Here is a 25,603-nt window from a genome sequence, read left to right on the forward strand (position 1 = left end):
TGGTTAAGACTGCACTCTACGCATTTTATACCATGTATATATGAAATATATCAAGCTTGAAAATGTTGTCGCTACGAACAAAATCTTTTTATAGGTGTTCACAAAATCACCTAATTAGTCCATCTTCGGTTGTCTGTCCGTCTGTCTATCGTCACGATAACTCAAAAACAAAAAAAGATCTCAAGCTGAAATTTTTATAGCGTGCTCAGGACATAAATAGTGATGCCGAAGTCGTAATTTAGCAACGTAGGTCAATTGGATCTTGGGTCCGTAGGACTTATCTTGTAAACTGTTAGCGATAGAACAAAAGTTTAAATGTGAAAAATGTTCCTATTAAAATCAGTTATGTGTTTGTGTGTAACATGGCTATTTTTCCTTACTTATAATGAAAATGATTCTTTTCTAAATTACTCTTTTTTTTAACTTATAGAATTTATTTTTTACTTTTTAGTTCAGCTAGTAACAAAAGCGTATTTTTTTGGTTTATTTAAATTATTAATTATTTTCTACTTTTTAGTTCAGCTAGCTACAAAAGTGTGTTTTTTATTTTTTTTAAAGATATTTTTATTTTACGAAATATTATTTGCGCTTCCACCATCAAAGATTTTTTAGTTAATCGTTTACCCCAAATATCTTGTGATCCGATAAACTTATTAAATTATAGTATTATTGTTTTTAAATTTGTGAAAATCATGTTCCAAGATTCTGTTGCATAGATACATAAATACCAAGTTATTAAAAGCGTATTAAAAATAAATAGAAATTGTTGAAAGCCTTGTGAAACTAAATTGGTTAGGTTCCCGTCGCCTCAATTAAATTCGATAGATTAGAGCTAGAGAATTATTTTTACTGCGAGGTCCTAAGAAGCAGAAAAACTCTTACAAAGAGATGATATAGACAGAATAGCTTCCAAAACCTTAAAGAATTGAAATAAAACTATAAAGATTTTACTCGAGCAAAATATACAAATTTTTTCATATTTAAGAAAATAGGTTTTCAACATAAATTAACCATTTTCGTAAAAAAAATCGACCTGTATATATAAAACAATAGGTTTACGTTACAGAATCAAGTGGATATAGGAATGCAAGGTATATCACAATGTAAACACAGTATCTACACATATATGAAAGAGCTATATGACAATAAGCGAACGAGTGAACTGTGAATATGAATAGCGCAACATGAAACAGTGAGTGGAGCTGAAGCACACATATACACCACACATATACACACACATAGTCAGTGTAAGGAGCTATATGAAATAAGTTACCATGATAGTGATGAGATATATAGATATATACAAACAGATATAGAAAAGATATATACGATACAGATAATGGCTGGCGTTTTGTTACGCCCTCATGGGGCCACACCCCCGCATAACGGTGGAGCTTGTCGTGCACGCTCTCATATCAACGCCACTGTTCATTGGTTCATCTATCCATCCCCACTTTATATACATATTGAAATAATACACTATGGAAGTCAAACAACTGAAATGTTTGAACAACTGAAATATTGAAATCATAACCCACCTTTTCAGTTCAAATCTAAAACTGTTGTTGAACGCGTAAAAGTATTGAAAAATTTTCATTAAAAGAAAATTTTTCCAAAAAAAAAAAATTTGTTGTGATTTTGTATTTGATTTTTATTTTTTGTGATTAATGTGACTTGAAAGAAAACGGCCTAATCATTTTGTCGTCTGTGGGTTTTCTACCGGGCGCCGCTATGCTCAATAACATCGGATCGTCGGCGGCAATCTCCGGTTTAGCAGGTAAACAACTTGTTTGTCCGTCATTTAGTTGATATTAATTTAATTAGACGCCACACAGAAGATTATTTGATTAGTGTGAGGTACCTTTGATAGGTAGTTTAAGTATGCACGATGTTGGGTGCCGCGCCCCGATTAAGGTTCATTTCTAGACAGCCTATTCCAGATCGTGTTTCTTAATATAATCAATTTGTTTTTATTAGAATGATCTTTTCATAGTATCTCTTATTAGAAACATTCTTAGAATATAATATGTACATGTCTTTTATGAATTTTCTAATATTTTAGAAACATTCAGGTTTCAACAAGTTTGTGTCAAGTTTGTTTTGTTTCATGTGAGCTTCGAGTTTTTCTTGATATTTTATTTATTTGGTTTTTCATTTTTCATTTTATAATTCCAAATCTATTTGAACAGTGATTTGTCTTTAGCAACTACAGTTTTAGTGAAAATATTACACTGTTTTATATATATTCAAATAATTACGAAGGTAAATTTGTTTTTTGGAATTTTGTGAAATTTTAATTTAAAGGGTTTTATCAGGAACGTGTTTGGAAAAGTGTGCTTGTTATAATTGGCCTGTCTTTTGTTTACTTTGTGTTTTCCATATATTGAGCTACTTCAATTAAGTAATCGTTCTTATTTATTAATCCTCTAAAATTAATTACTTTTCTTATATTTTTTGAAATTATAAATTAAAGTGGACGCTGATCTTTGTTAATGTATAGGATTATAATTCTTATCGCGTTTTCGTATGGCTCTCCAAGTTTTAGAGTTGTACAAATATAGCTACTTATTTTAAAATCTGAAAACTTACTTTGAACAATTATTTAATAACAAGCTGTTAATCAAGGACTGCACACAATTCGAAAATATCTCCAAAAATAAAGATAAATCGTAAATTTAAGATAGTTAAAGAAAAAAAATCCAGATATTGTTTCCTAAAAATAAAATGTATAGAGAAAGATCCTCAAGTACTTAGGTAAAAAATAAATTCAACAATTTAAAATAAAAACAACAATAATTTCAAATGTACTTAGTGTAAAATTCAAAGCGTGGGCAGCTCTCTACATGCAGCATCTTTTTTATTTATACTCAAAAATAGTATCCACTTTTGAGTGAAATAAAGCGTTTTTTCTTAAAACATAATTTATTTTCATGTTTTTAGTCTCTTTTACATTGTGTAGATACTATTTGGGCCCCTAAGTAGAAAAAAACCGATTAAAGTGTCTGAGATTCGAGCTTTTGTATGAAAAGCGACCTTCCGAACTTTCAAATCCATCATTCAATCGTTGAGAATATTTTTAACTTTTAAAGATAACAAAATTAAAGTAGGAAAGATAAAATTATCGATTGTTTATCCTGGTTATCGTGGTTTGAAAACTGGAATAAAATTATAGTATTATCGTCAGACCTTAGCCTGTGTGCAGATTTTCAAGTTAACAATAAGAATTCGGCTAAAATTGACTTCTAAAATGTAATAATAGCTACAAGTAAAGTAAATAAAAACATATACAATAGTGATATTAAAATTGTTTTCCATATTTTGAATTTTAAAAGTTGCATTTTAAATAAGAATGCAGAACCGAAAATACAAACCGTAGAGAAACGTTGTCTAATAATGCTACCTCGGCGGCTAAAACTTGAAACCTTAATTGGAACGTGCTCCAAATTTGTTTTTGATATTCATTATATTTATTAAATGGAAAGAAATTAACTATACAAACCATGTAGAAAAATACCTTAACAGAGTAATGTCACTAGTTTATTGATGAATTCTTTTAATAATATTAAATTCTTTAAATTAAATTATTTAAAATTAAAAATAAATTAAATAAAAATTTAAAAAAATCGTTTGTGTAATGAACGCTAAAGTAAATATGCATCTACGCATTTTTTTTTCACTTATCACTTATGTAGGTTAAGTATATTTTGTAAGTAAATAAAAATCATTTCTAATTATTAATTCAATATGAATTATACATTAGAGTTTTTGATAAATTGACTTAAATGTAGCTTACTTACGGATTTCAATATTGGTAATACATAGAGAGTTTTACCTACAATAATAGAAATATTCTAAAAAAGAATTCGTGAATATCGATAATAGGTTTACAATTGATTGATTGTAAGTACGATGAAAAAAATATAGATTTTACAGTCTTTTTAGAAAAGGAATTTCTCTCCATTACAAATGACACTTAATTTAAAAATTTTCGAACATCAACGCTACTTTGAATATTACTGCTCTATTGTCACAAAGGATTAATACATCTGTAAGCAGAAATAACTTAGTAATCAAACACTCAAAATTCGGCTCATTATTTGGGGGTTCTTTTCTTTAACGTTATGATGAAATGATAACAAATCATATCCTTTTCATGATATTTAAAATAATTATATGCAAAACGTATATAAAATTAAAAAAATGAAAGTTTAAGCAAAATGTAAGGTTTTATTTTTACTGCGTAAATAGAGTTATAACAAATAAAAAATTCCAAACAAAGGTAGGACAAAATGAATATTTAAGGACATTAAGTTTATTAAATTTAGTCTCAATGTTTCCTAAAATTTTCGCTAAACGAAAATACATTTCAAAATTCGAAAAAATTCAAACATACAATCTACTCTGTTTCAATCTAATATAACTTATGAAAAGGCGAGAATTTTTCGAATGAAAATTTGGAGAAATAAATTATACTTGAAAATGTTTAATTTTGTTTAATAATTTTAATTTATTAATCCAAAAAGTTTAACTAAATGATTTCTGTTGAACTAAAGAAAAAATAATTATGTCTTTGTGGGTCATTTTTGTGTTATGGGGGTACTGTTTAAAATTCAAATTATAATTTCAAAACCAATTACATAAAAATGGATTTAATTTTCCAAAAGATACCGTACTTTTTTACTTAATAGTTAATTCACGATTCCATTCTATCCTATAAATGAGACGAAGATTAAAAAGTAATGTTTGTTCCGTTAATTGCTTTAATTGGATGTTATTTTGTTTAGTTCCCAATTTTATTTTAAAGTTTAGTAAATAAAAATTTTCAATCATAAAACGGAAACGTAGTGGATAAATTTTCGTTAAATTTCTATGCATCTATACATTATCTTCGCATCTATTTAAAAGCCCGTTAAATTTCGGAAGCGTGAAACTTAATGATGTTTGAGATAAAACTGATTTCTTTTGTTCGGTAAAGCTTAAGAGCTTTAGAGCTTATTATTATTGTTTGTTCACAAGTATTAAATATCACTAAATAGAAAAAACCAATTTCGATATTTTTTAGCATAAGTATTATTTTTTTTTTGTAATTATAATCTTTAACATAATTATCATGCTTTCTAAAATCTTACCATAATTCTATTTGCTTAAAATTTCGTAAAATATAAATTGGAATTTAGATATCAAAATTTGAAACAAACCTGCAAAAAAAGGACAGAGCAGGAGGATTGGCTATATGACCATTTATATTATACCTCTTTTAGATTTTCCCAACAATAATTTATTTCCCGCCATTAGTTAGGTAGTTTCAAACAGATGCCGTTTACAAATTTTAGAAAATTGATTATTCTATTTAAGTATATAAATTATTGTCATTAGAAAATAAATTATTTAAAAGAAAATCTGAAAAGGGGATTTAAATGGCGGTTCAATATAGCAAAATCTTCTTTATATTTAAACCTTATAACGAATCCTACTTACACATTGAATTTTTTTCACTTTTTTGAAAAAGTTACTTTTTGCAGCTATAACTAATTCTGGTTTAGATTTTTTTCTCATATTTGCACAGCTTAAAGAACCTTATTTATCTTTCAATTTATGAAAATGGAATCCTTAGTTACAATTTATATCCAAGCTGAAACTTAATTGGATCTCGGCTTAAAAATTAAAGTGTTATCAAAACATTGAAAATAATCAAAAAATTTGAAATTTTTGTGAAAAATTCATATCGATTCTCTGAATGCTTTAGGAAAAATGAACTATCAAAGTCAGTGTTTTTGCCAAACAAAATTTTAATTTTTAGGAACAGTTCTTAATTTTGGTATGATTTGAAAGTTTGAAACTTGAGGAATATTGATAAAAGTTTTTTTATGTAAATGGTAAAACATTTTTTAAAGCACTTAACGATTAAAATACAACATTTATTACGACTTCTTCATATAGATTCTTACCAACATGTAAAAAGGGCTGTTTTTATTAATAAATTATCGTAAACCGTAGAGAATCAACTTGAAATTTATACAGGCGGTGTATTAAATACTCAATAATTGACACACAAAATTTCAGTTTTTTGGTACCACTTTCGATTTGGTAACCTTCAGATGAGTTCTCACAAAAGTTATTATTTTATTACCATCCATTCAAATTGTAAGATCATGTTGAAAGTCAAATTTGTTAGGAGAGCATGCAAACTAAATTGCTTATACCTTCCCATCGCTCTCTTCATTATTTAATATTCAATCGTTGCGATGTTTAGTTTTAAATTTATTAATTTATACAAGGGAATAAAAGATTTACTTGGATCAAGAATAACAAAAGAAAAACGAAAAAATTTTAGGCGAAAAACCCAAAATTTTTTTTGACCCAAATAAGTGTATTCTCACTCCAAGAATATTTCATCTAACTTTTGAATTCTTGTGTCACGACATAATATTCTTGCTTGAAGAAATTTTTCTTTCGTCAAGATATCCTTTTTTCAACAAATAATTTCTAAGATACGATTAAGTACAAAATTATTTTCTATTGCATTTTTTTCGTAAAACAACCACCCGGTTTACTTTAAATTTCAAATGCGTTATGATAAAGCTACACTTTAATATTTCGAAAAGTAATATAATTAACAGCCCATAAAATTTAGCACAAATCTAGACTGTTATATGAAACATTAAAGAATGTAATATATTACCTACATTTGTCTGTTGTTTCAGGTACAAAGCCATACCATTGTAGGATTGTACGGTACCTATGTAGGATTGTAATATAAATTTCTATGAGATTTCGAATATGATTATAGAAACACATAGAAAATACAAATATCGTATATACTAAAGGTAATAACAGTAATCATTACTATCTAGAATGTAAAGCTCACTGGATTATAAAATTGCTATGTCACACGTTTGTTGCACCTAAATATTAATTAAAGGGTTTTAACTCGAATTTACATGAATAGAATACAACTTGATCTATACATTTACACATCTGTTTTAGTTCTAATATCGTATAAACGTTAGAATACTTAAGCGGCATTTCGACGTTTATTATATTTGGTATATTTACTGTCAAATTTTATCAAATATCATACTTTTTAATTAATACATTTTTTGTGAAAAGTGAAACGATTAAATACACATTTTGATCAAACCTTTATTTTATCACAAGCAAATGAAAATGGTTCTTTTTTATAAGACTCAAAACAGTTCCAAAACCATTAGGAATAAAAAAAAAATAAATTAAAAATTATTGTAATGTTAATCAAGAAAATATCTATGGTTGGCATCGGTCAAATACGTATAATACTTTTCGTTGTCTTTTAAAATTATACTTAAAAATAATATAAATTTTTGAACAAAAATTTTTGTAGCAAGCTATTCCAAGTTTATGAAATTTTTAAATATCATTCCCTTTTATCACATTTTTATTTCTAGTAAAAAACTATTAGAAGTAATAAATAAATAACTTATGGGGATATCTATTATATTTGAATAACAAGTCTTCCCAGAGCCTCCACCATCAGACTTCATTTTGTACCTTATTTAGAACTATTTTATATAGATGCAAAAACTCGTCCAATTTGCTTCAATTGATTCTCAACTGTTTTTAAAAAAAGGAAATTATATTAGAAGAAAAATCGAGTGTTATTTCAATTTTCTATTTTATTTCCTGTAGTATTTAAAGAATTGAAGCTTTTATTTTTAATTAAATAAATACAAAATGTAAACAAGTTTTACTCCATAGATCATAATATCAATCAAGCCGTAAATACTCAACCAAATTTATCTCCTTTATATAATGCATTGTTTTCAAGGAGGTCATGCGTGACTCGATTAAAAATTCTAAAGGCTTGACTGATACTCACTGGTGTCTTACTTTTTAATCTCTTTAATTTCTTTTATAAAAAGGTGCCATCAATTTTAAGAGTTAATATATCGGCTGCCATTTTAGTTAAGTAAACACTTCCATAATTTTTTTTTAATTTTTGGAGAAGTTAATAGTTAATCTGAGTGTTTTAATGTTAAGATTAGGCATGCTGTTTTTAATGTAAAGATTATGCATCACATTCATATAATTATTTTTTGAGTGACTGGCTAACAAAAAGTTGTAAAATCTCATTTAAATGTTCGTTTATATATCTAACATGCCGTTTAATTTGTTCCTACTTAGATGCAGGTTAAAATTTAGAACAAGTTACTAAATTGATCTAATTGTTATTCCAACTTGAGTAGAGATTATCCTAATTTGAGTTGAAATCATATTCCTTGCGCATAAATAGACAAACTTATTTCGCTAACTTTGTTTTCTAAATTGCGTAGAAATATTTTTGTTTTTGCAAGCGTAAAATGATATCAGTTTTGTATTAGTGATATAGTCTAGTGCAAAGCTTTTGCAAAATGAATTTTTTCGATTTTTACCACAATTTGCAAGAAGTTAAAATTTCATTTTTACAAAATTGTCATGTCATCTCGAAAATATATGTGTTTATCCGTTTTGGTTGTCTAGCTTGATAGATATATTATATTTAACAATTGATCGAAGTGAAACCACATTTATTTTTAGGTTATGAAACATTGAAGGGAAAAAGACACTTTGATACAAGTACATATACAGTGTGTCCCCGGATAGAGGTAACTATACTTGTAAATTTTCTTATTTTGCAATATTTAAAACTTCTAAATAATGTATAGGGTAGCCAAAAATATCATATTAGTATTTTTTTTTTTGGGTAAACTACCCTTCGTTTTTAAAAGTTGACAAAATGTTACTAGAAAGGGTTACTCGAAATTAACAATATTGACTCTATACAAAATATCAAGAAGATCTTTCCAACTTTGACAATTCCATTCTTATTGAATGTTTATCCGAGAAAATAAATTTCCTTTTTAATTTTCTAAACTAGTACACAAAAAATTACCCTCTCGGATAGTACATGTCAATTGATTTATTATTATTTTCTTTCTTACGTTTTTTTTTATAATTACAGCTTTTGTTCAAATAAAAAATGATGCTCTAATTAAAGTACATAGATCTTCTTGATATTTTTTATAGAGTCATAATTTTTAATTGCGAGTAACTTTTCTTAGTAACATTTCGCCAAGTTATAAAAAAGAAGGGTAGTTTACCAAAAATAAAAATAGTGATTCCAAATTTTTGGCTACCCTGTACATTATTTAGAAGTTTTAAATATACCTACATATTTTTCAGAATAAGCAAAACTTCTTATAAATAATGACTTTTTTTCTTAAAATGCAAAATAAGGAAAACAAGTATAGTTACCTCTATCCGGGGACACACTATATATAAAAATAATATTTTGTAATTTTGTAATATGTTGTAAGATTTGGTATTTTAATATACATCACGGTAAATTTTACATATAGATGTTATTTTTAAGATTGAAAAAACAAAATAGAAAAAATGGAAATATTTACATGGCTAAAACACACATTACCTACCTATAGAATATAATGCTTTTTTTTACTTCCATATGTTGTACGCCTTTGTAAAGAAGTGAAACTAGAATGATATTCTAGAATTAAAAAAATATATTTTGTTGGAAATTACAAATAAAATTGTTCCAATAAAGACCATACCGACATGTTCTTTTTGGGATAGTTTCAATCTGTCTCAAAGCATTATTATTGGGAGTTATCTTATCTTGCTAAGCATATTCAAGAAATATCTTTTTAATACATAAAACTGTTATATAGATCATATTTCTCTCTGATTTTTAAGTTTTGTTGGTCCTTAAGGTAATTTGAAAACTTGATTTTCCACAGTTAGGGTTTGTAGTAAATTTTTCAGATGAATCTTTTTTAGTAATAGCCCAAAACTTGTGGTTTTTATTTATTTAATTTACTAACAGAAAGAACAGAATGTCAGAAAGCTAACCTAATTTATAACTAGTTTCATGCACAACAATATCAAGCATTTTTGAATATTAAATTAATGCACGGTAATTATTAATTAATATACTTCTTAAAAACAGTTTCATAAATTAAATGAAAACCATTCAAGGTTTATTGCCATTAAACGTAGTAAGATCAATCTTATTTATCATGCCTCATAAAAACTAATATAACTCTTGTATTAATTTACTATAAACACAGCAGACTTAGATGTCAGTATATTGAAGTAACATGAGTATTTTTAAATAATTTTTTTTTCCATAAAATATGATGATTTTTTTTTTAGTACCTGAACAATATTTTAATATCAGTATATGATTATTATGACTTTGTGTTTGTTTTCAGTGTGTCTACAACATAACATTCATAACATGTACCTACCTATATATGTTGTTGATAAAGTGATCGCAACACAGTAGCATGTCCACGTCATTAGCACTTAATAGTGAAAAACCAGAGGTACCACATAATCATAATCATAATAATAATATGATGGTATAAGCATAACGTAACAGATTAAAATATCATTATTATATACCTACATGCTTGCATTTACAGTGGGTTAGACGACCACATTATAATTTTATAAATATTGTAATACCATTAGAAAAGATGTTCGCATACAGGCTGGTCTACGAAATATAAAGGGTTTTTGAAGTGAAAACTACTTTGGGCTCGTTTGGCCCTTCTTGAACGAATAGAAATTAAGGAACTCGCGTTATCGTCACCAGTGGCGGCTTTAGGCTTGATGGTGCCCTTAGCCCGGTTTGATATATCGCCCCCTCGACCGCTATTTATTTAGTTTTCGAAGATAGTTTCTAGAATTTTCATTTTTCGAGAATTTCTCACAAGATGCCTACTTGAAGCTACTTACAATTTTCAACTGCTATTTTCAACTGCCTATCTTTTATAGCTTTGGAGAAAATGAACACCAAAGTTTTCTCCGAAAATGTTTCAAACAAAAGTTGTTAAATTATTTATAAGGAACATTTTTAACATTTAAACTTTTGTTCTAACTCTAACAATTTACAAGACCCCAATTGATGTATGTTGCTCATTTACGAACTCAAACTCACTTTTTACGTCCTGAGCACGGTATTCAAATTTCAGCTTGTTATCTCTTTTTGTTTTTGAGTTATCGTGTTGACAGAAGTACAGACAGAGAGACAATCAGAAGTGGACTAATTAGGAAAACTTAGTAACATCTACACCAAATTAAAATTGTTTCAGGGTGCTGTAGTACATGGTATAATGAGATTAATTTCACTGAAAAAACAAAAATGAATGAACATTATGGGACATAAGTTCTCAAAAGTTTTCAATTCACAATTCTTTTTTTTTTTAATAATCCATAGTATTTATCGTAAAAAACTAATATTAATAAAAGAAAATTGATCTATTAAAAAACTAGTCCAGCCTAAATCCAGCACTGATCGTCACGTTCCATACATCTGATCCAAAACAAAATGAAGAGGTTGGCTTGATTTCTGTTAATGGGAAGTGTCTCTTTAAAAGAAAATTTACAGATAATTACAATCCACATATTCCAAGTATTCGGTTTTTGATGTTTCCAAAATTTAGTGTCCGGCACTCAAAAATCCTTTTTATTATACTATATTAATCAATTTTTAACCAATTTATAATTTCGAATGAAATTTGAACATAAAAGAAACTTATGTATATTTATGTAATGCCCTTTTAATTTATTTTTATTTGATATCTTTCTCGATTGGTTTGAAAAATTATTTTTCCAAATAACCATGAATTTTTCAAATTTGTCTTTTTTTCCAAATACCTATTATCTAATGACACTTGGGTTTTTATGACGAATATAACGATACCTTAACTTTCGAAATACAAGGAGCCATTTGAAAGATACGAGGTAATACAAAAATTTACAAAGAAATACACATACATACATACATAGGTACATACACGACAGACGTGAAAAACATAACAACCACTCATTGATAGTCTGATAAAAAGGTTCATAATGTAGGCAACGGAACCACTTTTATGCTTATACCACACTCACTTGACCCATTTTCAATTGAGAAATAACTAAAAAATTTAATTTTTTTCGAGAAAGTTCAAAGAAAAATTATTGTTTTCATTAGCAAGACAATAGAATATGAAAATATTTTCAAATTGATTTATCTTTTTACAGGCTCAAAGGACCTATGCGACGATATAAAACGGCATCATAATGATTTAAAGCCGTTAGATCATAGTACGTTACATCACACAGGCGGGCGTGTACACGTTTCCAGTTCATTGTGTGGTGATCCTTCGTTACCTCCTGGAAGTGGTGGTTTACATCATGGTGGGGGTAGTGGAGGTAATCTAAGTAATTCAGACAATGATAAACCAACAAAACAAAAACGACATCGTACTAGATTTACACCAGCACAATTAAATGAACTTGAACGGTGTTTTTCAAAGACACATTATCCGGATATATTCATGAGAGAAGAAATTGCCATGCGCATTGGCCTTACAGAGTCCAGAGTACAGGTAAGGAAATATTTATATATTTATGTATACATGCATTTATCGTATGTTTTTTTTGAAAGTACATCGTGTTCTTTTGATACTTTTGTGAAGGTAATTCGGATTGCTCTATATACTTATTATCGTCAAATTAAAAAGAACTAATAAAGTTAAAGTTAAAAACTCTAATAAAGATATTATAAATTTTCATAACCTTTTCTCGCGAGCACATTATTACTCTACAACTACAACTACAACATTATTCAGCTTTCTGATATGAAGGGCAACGCCTTAAGTTCGTTCTGGGACAATCAAGTGTGTTTCCCTCAATAGTCATAATCAATACCAATTTTTTGAAGATCCGTCACTTCGTTGGAGATATATCAATCTGATGATGCTTATTTCCTCATCAATAGACACTTGAATCGCCTTTTTTTTAACTATATCGTAGTCACATATTTTTGATGAACCTAAGAACATTTTTCGAAAGCTTGTTAGTAGAACTTCTAATTAAAAGCCACATTTTATGTGCATAAAAACTGATGGTTGCATTGCTCGAATGCGACAACTAAAGATTAAAACGGTTTGGAGTTGTTTATTAAGCGTTCTTTCGCATATTTGACCCATCTCACCTACTTACACAATCGTATTACCACCAGTAAACAGGAGAATTATGATTGCTGTCCTGCCTAAAGTATTTTTAATTTTATGCCTATGGTTGCATTATAGTAAATTTCAAGGATCCCAATGAACTCACCATGATAGCACCAATTAAAAATTAAGTGAAAAATTTAAAAGTTGTTAATTGCATTCTTGTTTCGAAATAAGCTTCAGGAGATTTTATGTTTAAGAGACTAAAAATATTGTTATAAAAAAATATGCAAAAATGTAATATAAATAACGCAAAAAAATGACATTACCAAATAATGATGTGGGTGGCCTCTTTTAAAGGCGTAAATGCCCGAAAAATGGAAGTTAAACCCCATTATTATTATTACTATTATTATTACTATTATTATTATTATTATTATTAAACAAAGAATTTATTACGCAAGAATTTTGTATAAAAACTGTTAAAAAACTCGGTTTTATTTGATTTAAAGCATGAATTCTTTTGAATATATCTACTGTTATTGGTTTTTGATTTTATCAAAACTTAACAGTGGAATCAAACTTGATGGAATCTTCATTCCGTACAAAAAATTGCAACCTAGAATGGTTCAGGATTTATGAAAACTGTATGGCCAAGTTAAAAACTGATACAGTTCCTTACACATAAAATCAACAAATTGGAGGTGAAACATACTCATATTTCACTGTTTCAAATCTTTACAATATGTTTTTATAGTTTTCTTTACAAACTGGTTATTCCCAATTCAAATGACACACCCGTTATAATACAAGGGGCATCACTATTTGAATTTTATTTCGATAAAATGCTTGTAGTGTAATGAAGAATAATAAAATGACATTATTTTAAAGCTATCACAGAGTTACAAATCGATTGTCTATATAACTATTGTATTGATTTTCGCGCCATGAAACATTCTATATACTAGTAATGTTTTATATATTCTGTGCATGTAATAAAAGACATTATATATATCTTGATGCACGAATTTTTAATTCGTTGCTAAACTAAACACGTCATTTGTACCTCTAAAAAAGCTTTGATTAATTGATGGATTTAAAATTTTCATTAAATCTATGGTTGTTTACAGAAAAAAGCGAATTTTATTCGATAAAAGTTAATTGTACATTTTGTTCTACTCTTGTCAAAAATTACAGAAAAAATAAAATAAACATACAAGAACATCCCTTAAAATTACTAGTCTCTGATTTAAAATTTGAACTGGAATTTAACAATTTGTTGGAATTATATAATAAAATAAAATCAGGAATATATCGCGGAAATATACCCCGAAAATGCCTTTTATTCACTCATTCTGAAGTTTTTGGATCCTATGTACATAACGCTATGTATCATTAACTAAAAAATATTCCACAATTGATATTAGTACAGTTAAAATTTTTATAGTTATCTAAATTGTAGAAAACAAAATTGACTACACGTCAGTCATTAAACATTACACTGATTCCATATTTTCGCAGATATTAACAGAAATGAGTAGTGGTTTGGAAAAGGATTCGTGTGTTATGAAATTAAGAACAAGGGTTATAAGAACAAGGGAATATAAAAATATCTTATGGCAATAAAATAATCATCTTTCAAAGCGTATTATCGTTTGCGTTTCCAAAATTAAATTAAAAGGTATTTTTCCACCAATTTAAATAAGAGTGATCAGTGGGAATACTTAATAAATAAACAAGTAAAATCGATTGTAATGAAATCTGAAAATTTAAAAATGACAAATTTAGTGATTTTGTACACATTTTTATATTCGTTATGTAGGGAAAGTGTACAGAAAAAATTGCACAACAACGTAAGGAGGCCCGACCTGTCTGTATGGGGTCCATAGATAAATATTAAAAAATTTTTAAGCTCAAATTTCAATATTTTACGAATCGTCGTTTTTTATTTATACAAGAAACTTTCATAATATTATGACTTCGTGACGCTAAAACAAGTTAAAATCAGTTCAAAAATGCTCCAAAATTGCGCAATTTATTAAGAGTACAATAATTTTTTACTTTGCACACAAAAAGAATGTCTTTTTGGATAGCTTTTTTTGTTTGAATGGCTGAAAAAACTTCTAAACCATCTCTAAAAAGTATGCAAACAAAAGGAATGATTAAATAAAATTAAATAACTTTAATTAAACAAAAATAAATAATAAGTAAAAGTTATAGCTTAGAAAATTGATAAAATAATCACTTTCATAAAGTGAGTCAGATTCTACGAGTATAAAACTGGTCTTGTGCAGAAGTTGTAGAACGACAACGGTTGACGTTACATGGTTTATATTGGGTTGTGTTTATAATACTACTGCGAACGAATAACGACGGTAAAACTAGAAGATACCTCGTACACAGTACATTGAAAGTTTTATTACCACCTATATAAATGTGTGTGGCTTAGCGACGGATTCAAATAATGTTGACGGTACAATTCAAACATAAAACCAAATATAATCCACACACAAGTCAAAAGTTTAACTAAACTTTTCATCAAGATTGTTTTGAAAGTTTATTAATTCAATTATAGTTTACAATATTTTATTTCACTTTTTATTAATAAAATAAAATATTCAATAAAAGATATTTATCTTTTAAACTTTATTATAAATAGATTTGTCCCAAGTTCGAAAAATTGGTTGGGATTTGGAAATCACTTGCGTCAATTATCAGAAATTCTCTCAAAAACATTTCTAGCATACTCCGATAAATTTCATTTATATTCACTTCGAAATATTACGGTCAAAATTTATTTCTTATTTACTCGCTTTCGGTGGTTAAAACAAAACTCTTTGCTATGGTATGTATTTTTAAAGTTTACTTTTTTACTAAGTTATTTATCATAAATTGTAATTTACATACGATAAAATGTTCCCTTATTTTTTTTGTCCCGACTTATTTTGTCAAGAAATTCAATTATTTTCGAAAATACAAGAACTGTTTGTTTTTCCAGATTTAGTATTAAGAAATAATATCTTACAATTGCCTATTTGGAGACAATTGTTAATTTCAAAAATTTCTTCTTTTTTTTCACTTTTAGTTTTTTCCTTTTTATGAGAATAAATAATGGACTACGTCGATAGGGAATATATAGGTCTGAGATATTTTTTGCCCCGTGGACAGGACATTATGGTGGTTGATAATTTTATTACATTTTAACAACACAACAACAGATCGGAAAATATGATTGTCTTGGAAATATGGATAATTAAGTTTCTGACCTGAAACTATTTGAAACAACACGCGCCTAAATAAATTTTTTCTATCCGATTTGGTTCGCTGCCAAACACTTTTTGCGGTTATCTTTGAGTTCTTTCTAAGTGCTCTTTTATAAATAAATAGATATGCGATATCACGATTTATTGATGGACTTAGGAATTGCTAAGCATATCTTGATCGTTTTTTCTCTAGCTGGGTCTTTAGCTTGGAGAGTGTACAGAGCGGTGAAAAGTGGCTAATAAAAAAAACCATTTTGTGTACACTTTTCAATAGCTAGAGATTAGGCGACACTTTTTTTCTTTTTTTTTCTCTCGGGTTATTACCATGTTGGATAGTTACATAAAGATTTTATGATTTAGTGTAATTAATGCTGCTTCATAAAAGAAAATTCACTTAGAATGTATAACTGTTATAGGGCGATTATTTTTGTTGTTTTAAGACGAACAGCATTGATTTAAAAAAAATTACCTCTCCTTACACGTACAATAGATCTGGTATGCATGTCAGTTTTGAAAAACTCGTTTGTTATTCAAACCGTGATAAATCTCACATAAACAAATATCTCAAAAGGGAATATAAATATGTACATGGAATTATTCTAAGCTTGCTTCCCTTCTTCAATTTTCCACATGTTGTATGTAGTAAAATAAAGAACATGGCATAGGTGAATACCACATATGTATGTTTTTCAATTTTTATATGTGTAAGGTAATTGAATCATATACAATAGTTTTTTGTAATCCATCAATATATTTTGAATTTTGTTCTTCATTTAAACTTACAAATATTTCAATATATGTAAGGGTAGATTCTTTCTTCTAGTACCTGTGGATTCCCACTTATATTTTTATTTTAGGAATGGGACCCAACAGTGTTGCTTTTGGTCTTGATATTCAAGGTTTATTCCTGTTTTTAGGCTTGATGTTATAGCGGAATTATTGTTGATTATTTTTTATACCATGCATATATGTAATATGCAAGGTATACTAAGTTTAGTCCCAAGTTTTATACCATGCATATATGTAATATGCAAGGTATTCTAAGTTTAGTCCCAAGTTTGTAACGCTTAAAAATATTGATGCCACACACAAAATTTTAAACTAAAATTCGTAAATGAGCATCGTAGGTCAATTAGGTCTAGGGTTCGCAGGAACCATCTTGTAAACCGTTAGGGATAGAACAAAAGTTTAAATTAAAAAATGTTCCTTATCAAAAAATAAACAACTTTTGTTTGAAACATTTTTTAGTAAACATCACTGTTTACCCGTGAGGGCGCCAATTAGGCGGAAATTTCATAGTATGTACTACACTTGAATGTCAGTTATGTATGTGTCACATGTATGTATGTGTTATGTGATAAAGAAATCAACACTGATTATGCATGGTATTTCAACAATTAACTCAGTCAATTGTTTGTTTTTACTTGTTATACTCTTTATTTGCGTCTTACCCTTTTTTCTTTATTTTAAAAAATTAGTTGGATGAATTATCGTGCTTGATTTGAGTTTTTTAATTGCGTTTGCAAAATCAAACATATAATCGGCATGAAATATGTTGATTTTTAAACCTGTACTCGACATGCTTATTATGATAGTTTGAACCAACAAATTTTATTATTTATTGATTTAAAAATAAATATGCCTTTAGCGGATTGAGCAAAATAATTTTTGTTTCATTTATAACGCAAGGACTTAAATTATGGTTTGACAAAATTAATATGGTCCAAATGATTGAGATTTCTATCTATCTAAACAATGCTTTTGGCAATTAAGATTTTTCCCGGTATGATAAAAAGGTGAAATCTCAAGGGTGGTGAAAAACAAAGGAGTTCGAGCATAAATATGGTAGAATATAGGTATTTTGCTCGAAAAATATTAGTTTTTGCTTTTAAAATAGCAAAATAAATTTTAAAACGCAATTTTAAAGCTATCAGTTTTTTTTTTAAATCTGTTTTTAAACAGCCATGTAAATAAAAAATTTTTAATTAAAACAATTATCAAATAAAATACCAGTGCATTTGTTTACATAGCTGTATGACGCCATGACCATAGAGGTAATAGTTTTCATTATTCGAGCGTTTTCGTCAAATGTTAAATTCAAATGCTCTTTTATGTCACTTCTTGATAGAATAAAAAATTTTTTGTGATTTATTTCCACTACTTATAGAATCTAATTTAGACACATTTCCAAACATGAGTGTAAATTGATGTATTCTTCACATCGCTTCCACCATCTATCGATACACATATGTTTTGTAGTAGCACAGTGACTGGAATGACAACAACCGCACACATACAGTCAAAATCGGTTTTTATGACAAAAATGCTGGTGTCTATACATATATCGCTTATAACGACTGTTTTGTTGCATATCTAGAATATTTTCAATAGTTTCATGTTAACGATTTTGTTGCATATTTTCAAGGTTTTAAATTTTTCATAAATCACCTCAGAAATGGATTCTAATAATTAGCTTCTTTGGCGTATAGCAATGGTCAAACTTTCTAGCGGCAAGAAGTTAGATTTAGATTTTGATATATTTACCATCCTGAACATTTAATTCCATTTTGGACGCCATTTTGTTGGTTAGACATGTTGCATCACTCCGCGAAAGTAAAAAATTTCAAAAAATACTTATTTTGATGTGAAAAGAAAAACCCCAAAGTTTCGCTGCCTGAACTTTTAATCCATATAACAGCCATTATTTTTTTGCTTAGTTTTACTCCAGTATTAGACGAATCATTTTAGATGAAAAAAGAACAAAATGAAGAATTTGTATGTACCTCAACCTATCGGACCAGTTTGTTTTTTTTAATGTTCAGACAGGTCCATATACCAAAATCTAAATCTAACTTCTTGCCGCTAGAAAGTTTGCCCATTGCTATGCGCCAAATAAGCTCATTACTAGAATCCATTTCTGAGGTGATTTTTGAAAAATTTAAAACCTTGAAAATATGCAACAAACTCGTTAACATGCAACTGTTGAAAATATTGAAGATATGCAACAAAACAGTCGTTATAAGCGATATATAGACAAAGTTTCGCTGCCCGAACTTTTAATCCATACACATGGCGTAATTTTACTCTACTATAAGCACACTATATCTAAATATTCTATTATGTTTCTTAAAATATGAAGAATACATATATGTTCAATATATATTATTTAGATAATATATAATTCATAAATCACATTTATGATTCATTAGATTTATTAATATTTTATATTTATAATTTGATTGAAGTTACAGATGTTAAACATTTTGTTCAGTTATAGATAGATAGATAGATAGATAGATAGCTGTTCATAGCAGATGATTTTATATAATTTTATTATGATCATAATAAAACGCAGGTGCATTGTATGCTAACCTATGTTATATGTACATACAGTACCTACACCCATGTTCTGCATAATTATAATTGTTTAAATATAACAATTATGAATCATATTAGATCTGTTTTAACCTTTTTCATTGCTTTATCCATATGTGGCACGGAAGTAAAAGGCTTCTAATATATCGCTCATATACTACATACCATTATAACATTCTGTGCAAGATTAGACAATCTGTGGATAGAGTCTGGGGAGACCCTTGAGGCCCACAAAAAAAACTTCCCAGCAAAAAAAATAAAAACTCGACCGACGGTTTTGGATCATATTACCGTTAATACGATCCAATCGGCACCTCGACGAAGTCTTTATCTTTTTTTTTTGTTCGCGCGATATCGAACAGGATAAATTTAAGAGAAAGCTCACCCTACTCAAAACGCCTCAGCCGAATGTTATGAAATTCTTTCGGATCATATTGCTTTTAACACGCATCGATCGACACCTCAACGAAGTCGATATCATTTTTTGTTCGTGCGATATTTGTAAAACGGCTATTTGAAAAAAAATTGGAAATTTGACTCGCTGTATGAACTAAAGATCCTTCATGATTTCAAATTATTATATTATTATATAATTGTATGGTCACAAATTATTAAATACAATAAGTAAAGAGTTCTTTCATGCTCTGATACCGAAGATTAAATTCGGCGAAAGTCTATTATATGTTTCACGGATACAATGATTGGTGGTTGTTTAAAATTTTTGAAATTCCCATCGAGAAGGGCTACTTATGGTTTAATTGACTTTACTTTAATAAAAGATAAAACAAACCTCAAGCCTGACTACTAAAATATCATTGTATGGTTATACATGGACAAGGTGTTAAAATACCTCACAGACTGCTACTATTAGATTTTTGGTTTATACATCACCCACACTTGTACGTATATATTAACGTCATCTTCTTGAATGTCCATTGTCACTTTTATAGCAAAAAATTGTTATTATTTTACTAGAAATGTGGTAGGGTACAAAAGTAACACAGCTCTCTGGGTGCACAAGTATCATGTTACCTACACAAGTGGATACACAAGTACACATGTAAAATGTTACTTAAGACTGATATTGAATGATCTGATTAGAATACATGATTGTCATAATAATAGATCACATTACTTAAACTAAGAAAATTCCTTTCGAGGAGTTAATTATATTGATTTGTTTTCGTAAAATCTATAAATATATAGGAGACTTTCTATAGATATAGATAGTCACTCATCACGATATCTCTGGAACTATAAGACCTAGATACTTGAAATTTGGCAGGAATATTCCTTTTGCCAAGTAGAGGTCAGCTAAGAACGGATTTTACGAAATTCCACCCACAAGGGGGGTTGCGGGGGTGTTCATGAATAAAAAATTCATATTTTTCAATTATGGCTTTTAATAGTTCAAAACTTGGTCAGAATGTTTTAAATTACATTTAGAAATTTTTTTAACCTTCGGAGGGTAGAAAGGTGTAGCGAGAAAGTGGGAAGGAAATATCGAATATTTACAAATATACCTAAGTGGGGTATCAAATAAAAGAGCATGACGTGTACATTACAAAACTGTTATCCAACGCAAGGAAATGTGGAGGGAGGGGTGCAAGTGGGGATGTTGCCCAGCAAAGCGGGTAGTTCCCAGCTAGTATAATATATTATAATTTTTGAATGCAAATGTTTATTTATTTGTTTTCATAGAAACTTTTCTAATAAGTCATTTACGGATTTAATATATCATAACATATTTATTTCAAACCCCTTTGTTCTGTTAATTTCGACCAGCAAAGTGTTAGTTACGACGTGCCAACGTGGCCGAAAGTAACTACTTACGAATTTTTTTTAAGTCTCTGTGATTCATACAAAATATACAATTATAGGGAAAATGAAGATACTAATGTATTCGTTGTGTGCGTAGTCATGGTAGGGACAATAAAAGCGATGCCAGCGCTTTAAGTGAAAAATTTTGGAGTTAAAGGGGGCTGTTATGACTAATTTGCAATTCTTTACATGTTAATGGAATAGAAATGTCAAATTAAAATTATTGAAAAACACGAATTAATTAAACTTAATGCATTAAAAATTGTGAAAATAAGAAATCAAATTGAACAAATATTATTTTTCAAATGTAAATTATCATAATTATTTATTTAAATTTGTGAGACAAGAATATTAAATTTTAAATGTAAGTCTTAAATGCAATCCATACAATTATATATGCATCCATACAATTCTATAATTAAAGTAGTGTATCGTTACCATGGAAACGAAACTCACGCACGGAGCGAATAGAGCATGCACTGAATTTATGTATGGTTATAATAATTTCATTAAAATACTAACATCTAACTAGAAATCAAGGTGAAAGAACAAAATGTTATTTTTGTACCCGGCTCCCTATCGTTCATTTTTCAATTGGTTTCAGTAACACATATTCAAAATATTATTAATGGTTTTATAAAATCACATCACTACTATAGTATAAACATACATTAGAGTCAGTAATACGTTAACATGCATTTATTATTAGACACATGTAGGTCTGTCTATACAATATTGAGGCTGACCAATTATCAAATACATACATACATACATCTACGTACATAGTATACGTACGTTTGTATAATGTAATGTTGGTGTTGTATGTTGTATATATTATTTTATTATTTTGAAAGTGAAAATATTATTATTGTTTATATGGTTTTACATATCAAGTATTCATATCTTTTTTAATTAGTTAATGTTTTTAGTATGTATTCTTCATGTCAAAGAATTTCCTCACGATCTAGCTTTCGTCTTATTTTCCCTCCAACGCACTTATACTCCCCTGCACGCCCACTTCTCTTGTAAAATTTGACGCTCTTCTATCGTTATTTCTCTCACCAGCGATATCGTAGCAAGAGAAATTATAGCATATGGCTTATTCTGATCTATTTATATCGCAGTGAGAGAAAAATAAAATTTAATTTATAGTAGTTGTATTAGTGCAGGAAATCTGTCAACGATACAACGCATAACCTCATATAGTACTCACCTGTCTACAAAACATAACAAACATTATATGGCTACATTGATAACTCCTTAATTTATTTATTTGCAAACATACAGTTTTCTATGCAAGGATACTTTCTATAGCAAAATACGAATTTGACAATCTTGAAAATTTATAGCAGCTAACATAGATATTCAATTCTTGTAAAATTTCTTGTAAAAGTTTATATCATTGAAAACTACCTTTTTAGAATGTATATACCTTAAGAAATATCTTAAATTATTACACTATGAATTTAACCTCCCTTACACATATATATCACCCCAAATTTTGAAGCTTAGAATAGTGGAAGGATGACATAGTATTAGGTTAGGTTATATTGGCTGTCCTCGACGGACACACTTAGGCTATAGAGCCCATTGGTGATATAGTATTACTCTTAATGAAAATTTGTCTTGGCAATCCTTAACGTGCCTTCAAAGTGTAAATCTTACAATGGTCAATGCTTAATTAGAAGTTATCGTTCTATTATTTTGCAAAATTAATGATATACTGCACTTGAATCGATATATTCAAGAACTTAGTTCACGTTATAATGGTGACAAGTATGATAAATACGATTTTGTACTGTCAATAAGACGCATTAGAGATTCTACTTCCATACTTGATGTATACAGGATGGTTTACACAAACAAGTCACAAAATTACCTTTTGAACAATTTTCATCGTAACCACTTTTTTGTTAGACTACTAAAGGTATTTTTTGAAGCAATTTCGAAACTTTACTTGAACGTTTCTCTTCATGACAATAACTTAATAATTAACTAATCAAAGATCATTCTTATATTTTTGACACGTTGGTCATAAACATTTCAATACAAAAAAAAAATTTTCGACTCATAATATAATGCGATCGCAATATGCAATAATAGTTAAAATTTTACTGTAAATTTAAAATCCGAGCATTTTTTTAGTAAGTATACGATGATATAAATAATAATATATTGACATCCTAAAAGTTAGAAAAAATTATCGACAATTTTCATTAAAATTAGGGAAATTACAAGAAAAGTTGTAAATTTAAATATAATTAATTCAAATGGTACAATACTTGATACAATTTATTAAAATGATAGAATACTTGACTGCATTGTACAGCTAGAAGGCCTCTGCTATAAAAAAAATTATGTAATTTACAAAATTATTCTGACAATTTACAATTCAACCGTTCAAATTTTGGTTAAAATTTCTATGTTCGTATAGACGGCATTTCATCTCGCCATCTTGGATGATCCAGCCTGTAAATAACCGTTTTGCTTATTGGTGGTCTACTATTACTAAAAAAAAATGTTTATAAATAAATAATCATAAAACCTTTTAGACCATTTTTAAAATCAGGATGTGAAATGTTTTGTAACGTAAAACACCTACAAATTTTATTTTTATATAGGTATATAATTTTTATTTCTATATTTATTATTTGTATTGATGACGACTGGTTTTTATTTCCGTTTCTGTAAGTCAATAATATTAATGAATATAAATTGTTTTTTACTACACACAAAAATATTAATAGCCAGATTGTAAAGGGATTGCTGCCTACTTAAAAATTGATTATAACTCGCCTATTTTTTGATAATGTTTTCTTTTTTTAGTAAATGTAAAATTCGAATCTATTTCATTTGGTTTTTCTTTCGTATATAAACCAAATATATCAGAATATGTTTAGTGTCAAGTTTGTAACGCTTAGACGTATTGGACAAAACTTTAGTTTCTATTTTCTCTAAAACTATACAAAATAGAACAGTGAGTGAGGGTAAATAGAAAAGAGTTAAATTTTGGGAAGAAATTTTGCTTTTGTTTAAAACAACGTTTCAAAACCTTTAGATTCCAAAAACAACAAAAAATGTTTTTAAAAAATAAATATTTCGAAATGGCCATTATATTCTAAATTTTTTCTTTTAGACTTAGTAGTATAATACCTACCTACTTTGCTGGGCAATTTTCTTTTAAAAATAAAGAACTCCACATTATAGCCTTCACCTCCTTTTCCGCCACTTACCGCCCTTCCATAACACTTAAAATACCTTTAATTTCGAATCCAAACTAGTTAGTTTTTGTTTGTAAAATAGGAGTTTACCGGTGAAAGGCTAGACGATACTATTGTTTTATTCTAATATATGAGCTGTATTATTGTAAAGTTTCATCAAAACCCATGTCTTTGTTTTCGAAGTCACCCAGCGAAGGGAGCGAGTAACTGCAATCTTTATAAATATGTATTAGAATGATTTGTGATCTATAATATTGTACTGTTTTATTCCAATCCATCTAGTAGTTTTTGCGGGAAGGCGTAAACAAGCAAATTCTTTTTCAACAGTTCATCAGTACGTGCTTCAACAAGCACTGATATTCAACTCTGTCTATATAGAGTAACTCAACAATTAACCCAGCCAAATGATTATATTCGCTTCGTTATTCTTAATCTTCCATGATGGCATGTGGTTGGATCATCACAGATCTTAGTAAACTGGGTATGCCAATCAACAAAAAGTATCAGAACTCAGCACTTTTTGTGTGAATTAACTATCCGGGTCAATAATGCGATTAAAATTGAAAAGATTTATTATGTTTATGAAATATACCAAGGTATTCTAAGTTTAGTCTCAAATTTGTAACGCTTTAAACTATTGATACTATGAAAAAAATCACCTAATTAGTCCATTTCCGGTTGTCTGTCTGTCTGTCGTCTGCCTGTTCGTCTGTCATCACGATTACTCAAAAACGAAAAGATGTGTCAAGCTGAAATTTTGATAGCGTGCTTAGGACGTAACAAGTGAGGTCGAGTTCGTAAATGAGCAACATAGGTCAATCGAGTCTTGGGTGGTAGGACCCATCTTGTAAACCGTTCGAGAAAGAACAAAAGTCTAAATTTAAAAAATGTTTCTTACAAAAAAAAAAAAAACTTTTGTTTGGAATATTTTTTCGTTAAC

At 28.4% G+C, this 25,603-nt stretch overlaps 1 protein-coding gene across 1 annotated transcript in view; it reads left to right on the top strand.

Moving 5' to 3' along the window:
• The first annotated feature begins 1,660 nt into the window (after positions 1–1,660).
• LOC123298285 (homeobox protein orthopedia) overlaps positions 1,661–25,603 on the top strand; it is a 57,047-nt gene continuing 33,104 nt past the window's right edge. The window contains exons 1-2 of the mRNA XM_044880245.1: positions 1,661–1,777; positions 12,070–12,416. Coding sequence (XP_044736180.1) covers positions 1,732–1,777; positions 12,070–12,416 — 393 coding nt within the window. The 5' untranslated portion in view covers positions 1,661–1,731. The remainder of the gene's footprint in view (positions 1,778–12,069; positions 12,417–25,603) is intronic.

This window comes from Chrysoperla carnea, chromosome 4 (genome assembly GCF_905475395.1).
Source record: "Chrysoperla carnea chromosome 4, inChrCarn1.1, whole genome shotgun sequence".
Lineage (NCBI taxonomy): Eukaryota > Metazoa > Arthropoda > Insecta > Neuroptera > Chrysopidae > Chrysoperla > Chrysoperla carnea.